This window comes from Peromyscus maniculatus, chromosome 2 (genome assembly GCF_049852395.1).
Source record: "Peromyscus maniculatus bairdii isolate BWxNUB_F1_BW_parent chromosome 2, HU_Pman_BW_mat_3.1, whole genome shotgun sequence".
In the NCBI taxonomy this organism is placed as follows: Eukaryota; Metazoa; Chordata; class Mammalia; order Rodentia; family Cricetidae; genus Peromyscus; species Peromyscus maniculatus.
In genome coordinates, this window is record NC_134853.1 from 135,364,384 (window position 1) to 135,378,939 (window position 14,556).

Sequence of the window (14,556 nt, forward strand, 5' to 3'; positions counted from 1 at the left end):
GGCGCACGCCTTTAATCCCAGCACTCGGGAGGCAGAGGCAGGCGGATCTCTGTGAGTTCGAGGCCAGCCTGGGCTACCAAGTGAGTTCCAGGAAAGGCGCAAAGCTACACAGAGAAACCCTGTCTCGAAAAACCAAAAAAAAAAAAAAGAAAAGAAAAGAATTGGGAGCTGTTTACTATTGGAGAAGAAGTACAGTAGGACATTTTCTTCTCTACTTATCTTCTCTACTAGCCATACTCCTTTTTTTCAAAGTCTACAGATTGATTAAAATTATACTATATCTTAACTGTTTTCTACCCGAACCAAGACTTCTTTTACAATTTTGTACCTTGGATTTTATAACTGTCTTTTCTTTGGAGGACACAGGAAGATAATTATGGGATTTTGCGGGGGTTATAGCTCAGTGGCAGAGCACTTGCAGAGCATATACAAGGCCCTGGATTTTTCCAGCACAGCTCTAGTGGTACAGGCAGGGGTGGAGGTGGGGAGTGGGGCAGAGGGGCAGTGGGAGTGAGAAGGATATGAACCTACAAAGTTGTAAAAGGAGAAAAAACGGCAGTAGCCAAGATTACTAGTTAGCCAACAGGTGTTCAGGTGGCTAGCATTCAGAGAATCTGTAAAATAGCAGAAAGAAAACAACAGTATTCTATACAAGACTATCAAAGAAGAGGCTGTCAAGATGCCAAGGCAATTGATGTATCTTTAAATATTAACAACACAGTCCCACAATTAACCCCCATCCCCTTTTTGGTTCTAGAGATTGAACCCAGGGTCTATGCATACTAAGCACACTGTCTACCACATACTAACATACCCATTTCCCCACATTCCATTAAAAAAACCAAGTCTGGTATTTACCTGACAGAGAACTGGCCAAGCTTCCTCTCCGTAATTTACAGTCATCCTGACTAAGTTGTCGATGGAGTTTAGCTTTTCCAGTAGGTGAAAATATGTCAGGATTACTAAGCTTCCTGAAGAGCAGGGGACTAAGTCCAGTAACCATATCCTTCAATGAAAAAAAGGAATGAAACGTGAATCTTTAGTTATCTTTTCTAAAAAACTTTATATTAAACATATATGCAACATTCATTCTAATTAAAAAGTACCATTAGAGCTAAAAAGATGGCTCATCACTTGAGAACATTAGCTGCTCTTCCAGAAGACAGGGGTTTAATTCCCAGCATCCAAATGGCAGCTCACAACCAACTCTAACTCCAGTCCCAGAAGACCCAATATCCTCTTCTGGCCTCCACAGGCATGACATACACATGGTACTCAGACATACAGGCAGGCAAAATACCCATACATATAAAATAAAAATAAAATTTTAAAAGTAAGAATTTTCAGCACTTGTGAGGCAGAAGCAGGCAGATCTCTGTTGAGTTCAAGACCAGCCTGGTCTATAGAGAGCATTCCAGGACAGCCAAAGCTACACAGAGAAAGAAACTCTGTCTCAAAAAAACAAAACAAAAAAAGTGACCATTTTTTAAAACATTTATTCAAGTTACTGAAGGGAATAGGCATATGGTACAATGCATGTATGGAGGTGATAAGACAACTTTCAGGAATCCATTCTTTCTTTCCATTATATGGGTACAAAAATTAGAACTCGCCGGGCGGTGGTGGCGCACGCCTTTAATCCCAGTTCTCTGGAGGCAGAGGCAGGCGGATCTCTGTGAGTTCGAGGCCAGCCTGGACTACCAAGTGAGTTCCAGGAAAAGCGCAAAGCTACACAGAGAAACCCTGTCTCGAAAAACCAAAAAAAAAAAAATTAGAACTCAGGTCATTGGGCTTGGCAGTAAGCATCTTTGCTTGCAGATCCCTCTTACTAGCCCAAAATGTATTGCAATAAACACTGATGTACAAAGATCTCTGATAAGTTAACTTGAAGTCTTCTGGGTAAATACCCAGGAATATAGCTGCATCAGAAACCAGAACATAAAATAGTAACCATGAAATGCCAAAGGAAACAATCAAAGAATCAGTTCATAAGATGACTTAGGATATTTTTGATATGGCTGCAATTCTGTTTACTTATTTCTTTTTATTCTCTCTCTCATTACCACTTCTATCATAAGATACATATCAAGAAGTGCTCTCACCAGACACCAAATCTGCCAGCACTTTGAGCTCAGACATCCCAGCCTCCAGAACTGTTAAAAATACATTTATATTAGCCAAGTGGTGGTGGCATACGCCTTTAATCCTGGCACTTGGGAGGCAGAGACAGGAGGATCTCTGTGAGTTCAAGGCCAGCCTGGTCTACAAAGTAATTTCCAGGACAACCATCCAGACTGTTACACAGAGAAAGCCCATCTGGAAAAACCAAAAACCATTTATATTGTTTGTAAACTAACTAGTTTAAGGTATTTTGTGATAGCAAACCAAATACATCAAGACAGAAGTGATATGTCTTATCACTTACTATTTCTTTTTATTCTCTCTCTCATTACCACTTCTATCATAAGATACATATCAAGGAGTGCTCTCACCAGATACCAAATCTGCCAGCATTTTCGGGAGGATATGGAGTGATGCCCCAGTTAAGAACAGTTACTGCTCTTGCAGAGGACTTGAGTTCAATTCCCAGGCCTCACAAGGAGACCTAATAGGCAGACCAGTGCCACTGTGAACATATGGAGATCAAAGGAAAACTTTCAGGGGTCAGCTCTCTTCTTCCATCATACAAGTCCCAAGAATAAACTCAGGCCATCAGACTTGGCAGCAAGTGCCTTTACCCAGTGAGCCAGCTCAAGCATGGCACCTGTTTTAAGATAAACCACTCTGGTTGTCTGTTTTCAGAGGATTCGGTTTGTTTGTTTGCTTTCAGAACTTTTAGTGATTAATTTGCTAGTCTTTGTCTTCTGCCACTGCTCTAGAATCTAATCCTGAATTACTCTCAAACTTATGCTTACTACAATGTTTCTTGGTTTAGAAGTTTTTTGAGTGCCTGATCATTGGATGCTGAAGAGATACTTGTCCCTTTCATCCCAACAGGGTGAACAAGGGAATATCTCCATAAGATGTAATTACCTCACACTAAAAACCAACAAAACATACCCCACTATTCAAGGTATGGAAGGAACTTCATTGGCTCACCCAGAAAGATACACATAAGGGTTAATTACCCAGTGTCTTGAGCCTCCTCATGTTCCCAGAAGTGTGCAGGACAAGCCCAAGATTCAGTGGGAGGAAGGCAACCCTAGGGTTCAAGAAATAAGAGAGCTATTCTAAAAGGCAGCACATAAATTTCATCCAACACAGAGCGAGTCAGTAGAGAAAAGCTAACATCTTGAGTATAAAACAGAGGAAGAAAAAATTATTGAAAAAAAATCTGCCAGTTGGTACTTCAGATGATTTTATATACAATAACTGTATTGATTTGAGCTGCACATATTTGAAAAATGGGATAATCTGGTTGTAGATTTTCCTTAGTGGGAAACACTGATATTCCTGAGTTGGGTTTTGTGGGGTTTTTATTCCTGATGCTATTTTGTTATCGTGCACAGGTCATCTATTTTAATTGAAAAGCATCTAAAAACTAATAAAACTCGTAATTTACAAAAATATTAAAAGGGTTTTTTTTTGTTTAGGTTTTTTATAGTTTATTTAGTTCTGTTTATGTACATTGATGTATTGCTTGCATGTATGTATGTGTAGGGGTACTGGAACGCCTAGAAACGGAGTTACAGACAGTTGTGAGCTTCCATGTAGGTGCTGGGAATTGAACCCAGGTCCTCTGAAAGAGCAGCCAGTGCTCTCTTGAACCATTTCTCCAGCTTCATTTCCATCTCTCCAGCCCCAAGAGTTTTGTTGTTGTTTTTTTTTTTTTTTTTCACCTAGGTTAAGAGATGTTAAAAATTACCTAAAAAGCCAGTTGTGGTGTCTCGCACTGATAGGATTTGCTGAAGGAGGCAGAGGCAGGATAATCTCTGAGGTCGAGGCCAGCCTGGTCTACAGAGTAAAGTCCAGGACAGTCAGGACTACACAGAGAAACCCTGTCTCAAAAAAAAAAAAAAACAAAAAAACCACCCCCACAAAAAAGGGAAGGAAAACAAAGGAAGAAAGCTTTGAAGGTTACGCCATAACTAAAGATAAATGCTTAGTATCTAACGGTCTTAGCCTCCTACTCCAACCTACCTTTCTCTAACCTTACTTCTTCATTCTTTGTCTCCACATAGAATAAAACAGAATATCAAAAACTGCTAAGGTCTGAAGGAGAGAAAGTATATTAAAAATTTCCATGTGGGAGCTGGAGAAATGGCTCAGTGGTTAAAAGCACTGGCTGTTCTTCCAGAGGACGCGGGTTCAATTCCCAGTACCCACATGGCAGTTCACAACTGTCTGTAACTCCTGTTCCAAGGAATCTATCTAACACTCTCATACAGGCAAACCAATATACATGAAAAAAATAAATCATTAAAAATACTTTCCATGTGTAAAGGCATCTTTTTCTCTTTAATTAGCTCTAAAACGGAGACAGACTCAAGCCAGTGTAACAAGCTACAGCTTTTATCTTACTTTTATTGGTCCTTTCCCACATTTCAGAGAGAGAGAAAACTTTCTACTTTGTTTTTACTGAATATGCTGATTTGCTGTAATTGTGTCATATATGTTCATTGTTTTCATTTCATGTATTTGAAGTTTTTTAATGCATCACTGTGAGTCTAAAACAGCATGGGCAGGGACTTGGAAGATAACTCAGTGGTAGAGTACTTGTCCAGGTGGCTCAGCAGTTAAGAGCACTAGCTGCTCTTCCAGAGAACATGGGTTAGATTCCAGATATCCACTTGGTGATTCAATCATCAATAACTGAAGTTCCAGGACTTCAGATGCCCTCTTCTGGCATCTGTGGGCACCAGGCATTCACGTGATGTATACAGGCATACATGCAGGCAAAAATACCCATACACATAAAACCTTTTTTTTTTTTTCAGACAGAGTTTCTCTATGTTGCCCAGGCTGTCCTGGAACTCCCTTCTGTAGGCCAGACAGGCCTGAAACTCAGAAATCTGCCTGTTTCTGCCTCCCAGTGCTGGGATTGAAGGTTTGTACCACCATGCCTGAACCTAAAAGGAAAAAATTTTTTTAATTAAGAAACATTGTGAACAAAACTGCTGCTAAATTTCCTGAGAATAACTAAGATAATTTGTGGCCATTACACATTGTTTTTTTTAAACTTAACAGGGCTGAATCATGGTGCTACATGCCTCTAATCCCAGCACTGGTCTTTCCCCCTCCCCCCAGATGAATCGGAGTTCAAGGCCAGCCTAATCTAGAGGGAGTTCCAGGATGGGGCTAGAAAGATGACTCAGAAGTTAATCTGTTCTTGCAGAGGATCTGATATGGTTCAAAGCACCAACTGCCTGTAACTCGAGCTCCAGAGAGATCCAATGCCTCTGACCTCTAGACACCTGTACTACCATGTACATACAGACTCACATACATAAAATTAAACATATTTTAAAACATCTTATTGTATATTGAAATTAAGGTAGGGGTGTGTGTGTGTGTGTGTGTGTGTCTGTATGTATGTATGTATGTATGTATGTATGTATGTATGTATGTCTGTGTGTCTGTCTATGAATATACAAATTCTTAGGATTTTTTTTAACTAGTTACTGCCTCTTTAGATAAGGTTTTTCACCAGGCAGTGGTGGCACATGCCTTTAATCCCAGTACTTGGGAGGCAGAGGCAGGTGGATCTCTTGAGTTTGAGGCCAGCCTGGTCTACAGAGCGAGATCCAAGATAGCCAAGGCTACACAGAGAAACTCTGTCTCAAAGAAAAAGAAAAGAAAAAGTGTGGTGATATTGTATTCCCCAATATATCATGCACCCTAATAAATTTATCTGGGGTCAGAGAACAGAACAGCCACTACACAGACATAGAGGCCAGAAAAATGGTGGCACACACACCTTTAATCCTAGCCTTCTGGAAGGTTGTGGCAAAAGCCTTTAGTCCTAGCACTGGGAGGCAGAGGCAGGTGGATCAGTGAGTTCAAGGCCAACCTGGTCTAGTGAGCAAGTTCCAGAACAGGCTCGAAAGCTACACAGAGAAAACCATGTCTTAAAGAAAAAAACAAAGTTATTGTTAAAATGAAAAGATAGAAGAGAGAAACTTGGCACTCCATTAAAAAAACAATAAACATCTGGGGCTGGAGAGATAGCTCAGTGGTTAAAAATACTAGCTGCTCTTCCAGATGACCCAGGTTCAATTCCCAGAGCCTACATAGCAGCTCACACCTGTCTATAACTCCAGTTCCAGGGTACCCGACACCCTCATACAAACTTACATGCAGACAAAACACCAATGCACATTAAAAAAATTAACGTCTCAATAAAAATGACTTACATGGTCAAATAGGAAAGCTACTATTTCTCTATTTCTGGCTTATAATCACACTTTTTTTTCCCTTTATTTTATGAAACAAAGTTTCCTCAATTTTTTTTTTGTTTTTTTTGTTTTTGTTTGTTTGTTTGTTTGTTTTTCTAGACATGGTTTCTCTGTAGACCAGTATGACCTTACATTCAGAGAGATCCACCTGTCTCTGCCTCCCAAGTGCTGGGATTAAAGGCATGCACTACTACCATTTGAGACAAGGTTTCTTATATTGCACGGGTTAGCCCCAAACTCACTATCCTCCTGCCTCAGCCACCAAGAAGCTGGGACTAGAAGTTTATTTTGTTGTTGTTGTTGTTGTTGTTGTTGTTGTGGTTTTTCTGGGGGGAGGGGTTGTGGTTTTTTTTTTTTTTTAGACAGGGTTTCTCTGTGTAGTTTTGGTGCCTGTCCTGGATCTTGATCTGTAGAACATGCTGACCTCCCAACTCACAGAGATCCGCCTGGCTCTGCCTCCCAAGTGCTGGGATTAAAGGCGTATGCCACTGCTGCCCAGCAACTACAAGTTCTTACTGCTACAATTATGGCACTAGAAAACTTTTACTTTAAACTACAGGATTTAAAGAGCAAAAGCATTTCAAAAATTATGAACTTATATTATTGAATATACAATGCTTGTTTTTTTGGAGACAGGGTTTCTCTGTGTAGCCCTGGCTGTCCTAGAACTAACTGTATAACAAACAGGCTGGTCTTCAACTCAGAGATCCTCCTGACTCTGCCTCCAAAGTGTTGGGATTAAAGGCATGCATTACCACCACCACCAAACTGGATATACAATGTATAAAGATGTAATCTGTCAATAAAAAGAAAAAGAGAGAAAGAGAGAGAGAAAAACATTAAAAACTGAGTCCAGAGGAAGCGGTGTGACATTTATCAAATGCTGAAGAAAAACAAGTCAGCCCAGAAACAACACACATGAAAATACCCTGAAAAAAAGATGAGAGAGTCTGTGGACGGCAGACCTAGTCTAATAGGACAGCTAAGGGGATTACTCTGAACAAAAGGGAAACAATAAGAAGAAACTCAAGAAAATAAGAAAAAAATGATATAGATAAATGTATTACCTTTCCTTTTGTAAACTATGGTTTTAAAATGTGTTAAAAGATGGCCTGGGAAGCTGGCTTAACTGGCAGAGTTCCTGCTACACAAGCATGATAAAATGAATTCCAGTTCAAGAACTCATACAAAAAAACAGGTTCCAAAATTGCAACCCCAGCATTAGTTGGATAGGAACAGAGAGATAGGTAGATCCCTGAAGTTCACTGGACATCTATCTACTCTGTCCAATCAAGCTTAGGGTTCGATGAGGAGACCCTGTCTCAAAAACTAAAGGTGGAGACTGATGGAGACACCTGATGTCTCTCTCTAACCTCACAACACACCTACACATACCAGCACATACACCACACTACAAACACAACACAACAAATACACTTCCAAAATAAAAAGTTAAAATATATTTATGATACAAAACATGAATCAGTTCTGATAAGAGAGCCCAAGAAAAACTTAGAGGAAAAGTAATGAAATGAAGAATCAGCTGGGCGATGGTGGCACACAACTTTAATCCCAGCACTCAGGAGGCAGAGGCAGGCAGATCTCTGTGAGTTCAAAGCCATCCTGGTTTACAGAGTGAGTTCCAGAACAGCCAGGGCTACACAGAGAAACCCTGTCTTGAAAATAAATAAACAAACAAATAAATAAATAACAAAAGGGATTAAAAAAAGAAAGAAGTATGAAATATAGACAAAGTCTTATGAGATTTTTTTTCCCTATGTAATGGTGAATTTTTTTATTTATTTATTTATTTTGGAAACTTATGTGGTTGAATTTATTATTTGGGAATTTCATACAATTCACCTCACCACACTTCCCATTCCTCTCAGGTCCATCATCCCACACTTGTGCCCTCCCCTCCAAAAAAATAAAACGCCAAGTCTAATTTGTGTTGATCATATATTCATTGGAGCATGGTCAAATTCCCAGTGGCTAGCCCCTTGAACATAATCAAGTCCTCCCCATCATCACCATCAGAAGCCATTAACTGTGAAGGGCTACACTTAAGGATCTTCATCCCAATAGCTTCCTTTCTGGATTGTTTCCTTTTTGTGTGGGGAGAGGGACTGTCACAGAAGCCTTCAATATCCTTCATTCTCAATTATGAGTCTGTAGTCATATATATCACTGCAAAAGAAGCTTCCTTGACTTGTAACAGCCCGGTCATGGACTTCCACATGGTTTCCAGGGGCAGCACAGACCACAGACATCTACACAGGACATCTATACAGCCTCTGGTGGCAGCACAGAACATGGACCTCAACATGGTCTCTGGCAGTTGCATGGACCATGGACCTCAACATGGCTTCTGGAAACGGTAAAAACCATGGATATCAACATAGCTTCGAGATGCAGCATAGACCACAAACATCAACATGGCCTCCAGTGGCAGCACAAAGCAAGGATATCAACATGGCCTCAGGTGTCCTCACAGACCATGGATATCAACATGGCCTCCAGGGGCAGCAAGGACCATCCACAAACATCAACATGGTTTCCATCGGCAGCATCCACAGACACCAACATGGCCTCCAGCAGCAGCACAGACCACAGACATCTACATGGCCTCTGGCGACAACTAGGACTAAGGACATCAATATGGCCTGCATTGGTAGCACCAAAAACAGAAGTCTTTTGAGAAGGCTTAATCCAGAAAATGAACAGTTCTTTATCTAGGATATCTTGCTGTTGCTCAGAGACAGGATGATTGTGCAAATGGGCAGTGCTTTTGGGGACAGAACCTGTGTGAGTTCCAGGCTGCTATATACCACCCTGTTTCACGAATCCTAATATGGTCTTATAATAAAAAACAGGAGCCAGATATCAGGGTCAAAGCTGAAAGATCAGAGAAGCAGAGCAAGTCACAGCCACCACCTCCTACCTCACCAACTCCTCAGCCTGAAAGAGTGTGTGAGTTCCTGTCTCTTCTCACCTTATATTCCTTTCTCTGCCCAGCCATATCACTTCCTGTCTCAACCTTCCTAGTGCTGGGATTAAAGGTGAATGCCACCACTGCCTGGCCTCTATGTTTAATCTGGTGGCTAGCTATGTCCTCTGATCTTCAGGCAAATTTTATTTTGTTAAAGTATAAACAAAATATCACCACACCACCCTGCAATACTTGGCAATAATATGTTCCTTTGTCTGCTACAGCTGCACTCCCATACCTGTTACCCTTCCATACCTGTAGCCACTAAGAAATCTCTAGTTCTGTCTCGCTTCACTGACTGTACACTCGCTCTGTTCCACCATCTTCCTCATCTCTTTATCACATATGTATTTATTTAAGTGGTGTTGCAAACTGCTATGTGTCACACAGTGTATTTTTTTTTCCCCAAACAGCTTTACATGTAAATACTTATTGCAATAAGTCATCAGTCTAGTTCAAGATTTCTAAAGCATCATAAATACTAGGCTATCATCGAGACTCATCTCAGATATCATGTTGTTGCCCAGGGTCAGGGTAATCTTGCAGCTGGGCAATGCTTCTGGGGGAAGATCAGAGAGAGTTCCATGCTGCTGCATACCCTCCTGCCCTCAGTGCCAGCCACTCAACTGGTTCCCCAGGCAACCATGGTGCTTGCAGCCTGTGGGCAGCACTGTGGACCCTCACTCTCCTCCCCCTAGCAGAATGAACAGTGAGCAGCAGCAGAATGGTTCTATGCCCCAGGCTGCAACACACTGGCTGCTGGCCTATTAGCACCTTGCTCCACCCCACCATCTTTTTTTCCAATTCATGAAATCACTTTTTTTTTTTTTTCTCCGAGACAGGGTTTCTCTGTGTAGCTTTGCGCCTTTCCTGGAACTCACTTGGTAGCCCAGGCTGGCCTCGAACTCACAAAGATCCACCTGCCTCTGCCTCCCGAGTGCTGGGATTAAAGGCGTGCGCCACCACCGCCTGGCTCATGAAACCACTTTTGAAAGCATCTTCCCTGCCTTTTTTGGTTGTTCTGGAGATACTGTAAGCTCACCTTCCACCAATGCATCTCCCCTTGAAACTTCGTGGATCCCTCGGGCTCTCACGTAGTAGTAGTAGTAGTAGTAGTAGTAGTAGTAGTAGTAGTAGTAGTAGTAGTAGTTTAGAAGCTGACAGGCCCGAGGGTGCTGGCAGCCGTTGTTGTTTCCAATTCATTATTTTTTAAGATTTGTTTTTTGTTTTATGTGCTTAAGTGTTTTGCCTGCATGTATGTATGTGTACCACACACATGCCTTTGACCCTCAGAGGTCAAAGGAAAGCTTTGGATCCTCTGGAATAAAAGTTACAGATGGAAAAAAAGTTACAGATGGTTACAAGCTACCCTGTAGGTGCTAGGAATTGAACCCAGGTCCTGGGGAAAAGCAGCTAGTGCACAGAGCCATCTCTCCAACCCTAAGATAGTTGTTCTTACTTCAGATTTAAACCTATTATGCTACAGAGAATTAACTCTTGACTCCAAAGCCTGATATTTCTCCATACTATATTTAAATGATATAAAGAATTTCAAGCCAGGGAGTGGTGGTGCACGCCTTTGATCCCGGCACTCAGGAGGCAGAGGAAGGTGAGTCTCTGTGAGTTCGAGGCGAGTCTGGTCTACAAAGTGAGCTCTAGGACAGGCTCCAAAAGCTACACAGAGAAACACTAAGATGCAGCAGGTTTAAAAACCTAACTGCTCCTGCAGAGGACACAAGTTCCATTCCCAGCACCCATGTTGTATGACCTACAATTACCCATACTCTAGCTCCAGGCGGATCCAATGCCTCTGGCCTACATGGGTGCCTTTACTCACAAGCATATACCCCCACGTATACACACATTACAAAAAAATAAAAGGTAATAAACTGGTAACAAGAGTTGTCAAGGACATAGGGAAGCATCATTGATCAAAATACAAATTGGAAGCCAGGCATGTTAGTTCACACCTTTGATCCCAGTACTAAGGGGGAGGGGGAAAGATGGATCTCTGTTCAGCTCAACACCAGCCTAGCATGCATGCATATATATGCATATATGTGTATGTATGTATGTATGTTGTATGTACATATTTAAATGTATTTATTTATTGTGAGATAGATATATACGTATAATAAATACATATAAACATATGTATTTATTTATTGTGAGAGATATATGCATATATATATATCTGTCTCACAATAAGTAAATACACATAAACATATATACACACATACATATTTGGAATAATTACATCAAAAAACAATTTGAAAATAGCACCCAACAAGAGAAACAATTGAACATGTGCAAAGATAAATAAGCATAAGATTATTTACTGCTGCACTATAATAAAGAGAATGGAATAACCTAAGGAACAGCCATTAAGAGAATAAACTGTCATTTATTCAAAGTATATCTGGACATGGTGGCAAATTCCTTTAATTCTGGCACTTGATAGACATTTATTCAAAGTATATCTGGACATGGTGGCAAATTCCTTTAATTCTGGCACTTGATAGATTTCTGTGTGTTGGAGGAAAGCCTGGTCATATAAAGATTCTAGGTCAGCCAGGGATATATAGACCCTGCCTCAAAAAATAAACAAACAAATAAATAAAAGAAAAAGGAAGAATCAAAGAATTACTACAGATTAAAAAAAACAACCTGAATATAGCAACATAGATCAAGACTAGAAAACCAGCTGGGCAGTGGTGAAGCACACCTTTAATTCCAGCACTCAGGAGTCAGAGGCAAGGAGATTTCTGTTTAGTCTGAAGCCATCCTGTTCTACAGAGCAAGATCCGGGACAACCAAGGCTACATAAAGAAACCCTGTTTCAAGGAGAGAGAGAGACAGACAAACAGACTGTCAAACCAAATTCCACCCATCTGTCAGAATCAGCTAGGAAGTTAAAAGTATTTTTATATTTTAAAAGTTGAAAAGCACCCAACAGTGGTGGCACACAGCTTTAATCCCAGTACTCAGGAGGCAGAGGCAGGCAGATCTCTGAGTTTGAGCCAGCCTGATCTACAGAACCAGCAGGGCCACACAGAGAAATCTTGTCTCGAAAGACCAAACAAACAAAAAAACAAAAAGTTGAAAAGCAAATAGAATACTTCATGAAATATTGTCAATATGAAAAATATCGAAATTACATGAAATTCCCACTTCAGGGGCACTATGTAACTTTTCAGATGAGTTAACAGTTTTTCTCTTTTTTCTTTTTGAGATAAGCCCTCATGTATTCCCAGGCTGGCCTCAAACTCTGTAACGCTAAAGATGACCCTGAACTCCTCCTGTCTCCGTCTCCTGATTACAGTACACCATCACATTTGGGTTTCTGCAGCACTGGGGAGTGAGCCCAGGGCTTCATGCATGCTAAGCAAGTACCCTACACACTGAGCTACATCCCAGCTTCTATAAGCTAATTTATTTCCATTATGTTATATGGATAATATCACAGTCTAACAACAGATTATAATCAAGGCCTCATGAGTGTAGGAGTAGTCAAAGATCTGTTGTACCAAAAGCAAAGGAAAGTAAGTTTTTTCAGATTTTCTATCAGGCTTGGGGAGCAAGGTCTTTTCTTATATTCAAAATGGTTGTGACTCAAAATTCTGTGGGCTCTGAAGGAATACAAGGAAACTAAAACATTACACTGACTACACTGGGGTTGGAAAGTAGCTAGAAGTTGAGAAAATATGATTTTCCTTCCTCCTGAGCATCTACATAATGTTCTCTGCCCTCTAGCAGTTAGACAAAGGCCTGTAACTGAGTCTGGAAGTAAAATACAACTGAAAGTGACTATGCTGGCCCATCATCCAGTTTCCTCAGGTGACCCTGCAAGAACCTAGATAGAGAATGGAAAAGTGTCTATCAGTCTAGGTCATTCTGAATGTATCTGTTACAGCAACCAGTATTCCCTAACTAATATAAAGACCAAAGCCTGAGCTAGTATAACAATGTCCCTTTATTTTACTAGTCAAAGGCAGGAACTAAATAGCCCACATTACCTGAACAAAAGCACATTAACATTCCTTTGAAATAACTTTAAAAACTACTATCAACTATATCTAAATGCTCTGCTTCATAAATCATTCCTAAATACCTAACAGAAAGCCTAACAATATTAGAAAGTAGTTCTGCTTTGGTGAAACACAGGCAGAGGTACTATGTAGTGAAATAATCTCCACTCAATTAAGTATTAAAGGATTTTCAACAGCTCAATTTCTCCCTCAGTGAGCACTGCTAATACTATAACTGTCACAGCAGAGATATCACCTCAGAATTTAGAAATGAGGGCCACTAGAGCTTTGATTTTAATTATATTCTTAAACCAAGGGAAGATATATTCCATTCTATGACAATTTCTTTCTTGCTTGCTATGGGATGTCTTTCTATACACTGTGAATATGTGTTGTTCTCATTGGTTGATAAATAAAGCTGTTTGGCCAATGGTGAGGCAGAATAAAGTTAGGTGGTACATTCAAACTGAAGATGGAGACAAAGAAGGGTAGAGTAAGAATAGACGCCAGCTGTCCAAGCAGCAACAAGATGCCAGCAGACCAATAACACCACTGTCACGTGGCAATATACAGAGTAACAGAAATGGGTTAATTTAAGATGAAAGAGCTAGCTAACAAGAAGTCTGAGCCATAGGTCACACAATTTGTATATAAGCTTCTGTGTGCTTACTTGGGACCAGGCAGCTGCAGGGACCCCCGGTGGGACACAGGAAAACTTCATTTACACTTTCTCTTTTCTTTTCTTTTTTCCTTCTCTATGTAGCCCTGGTTGTCCTCAAACTCAGAGATTCTCCTGCTTCTGCCTCCTGAGTGCTGGGATTAAAGGTATGTATCACCACCACCCAGCGTAAGACAATTTCTTTCTTTATTTCTTTTATTTTTCTTTCTTTCCTTTCTTTCTTAATCTTTTGTGGTTTGGTTTTGTTTTTTGAGACAGGGTTTCTCTGTATAACAGTCCTGGCTGTCATGGAACTTGCTTTGTAGACCCGGCTTGGCCTCAAACTCACAGAGATCCTCCTACCTCTGCCTCCCAAGTGCTGGGATTTAAGGCGGGCAGTGGTGACCACTTGGCTGTAAGACAGTTTCTTAATAAAGATATCTGTACATTTCCCTGAAGGGAAAAATGTACATATTAAAGCCTCCA

General features: G+C 40.6%; 1 protein-coding gene across 16 annotated transcripts in view; it reads right to left on the reverse strand.

Moving 5' to 3' along the window:
• Mast2 (microtubule associated serine/threonine kinase 2) overlaps positions 1–14,556 on the reverse strand; it is a 173,615-nt gene that overhangs the window by 141,527 nt on the left and 17,532 nt on the right. For 11 of the 16 annotated variants that reach the window (XM_076564842.1, XM_076564841.1, XM_042271654.2 and 8 more), the window contains one exon: positions 859–1,006. In XM_076564842.1, the coding sequence (XP_076420957.1) occupies positions 859–1,006 (148 nt within the window). Of the gene's footprint in view, positions 1–858; positions 1,007–3,128; positions 3,203–14,556 lie in introns of those variants that run through there. The other 5 variants (XM_076564847.1, XM_076564846.1, XM_076564850.1 and 2 more) reach the window with 1 other exon arrangement.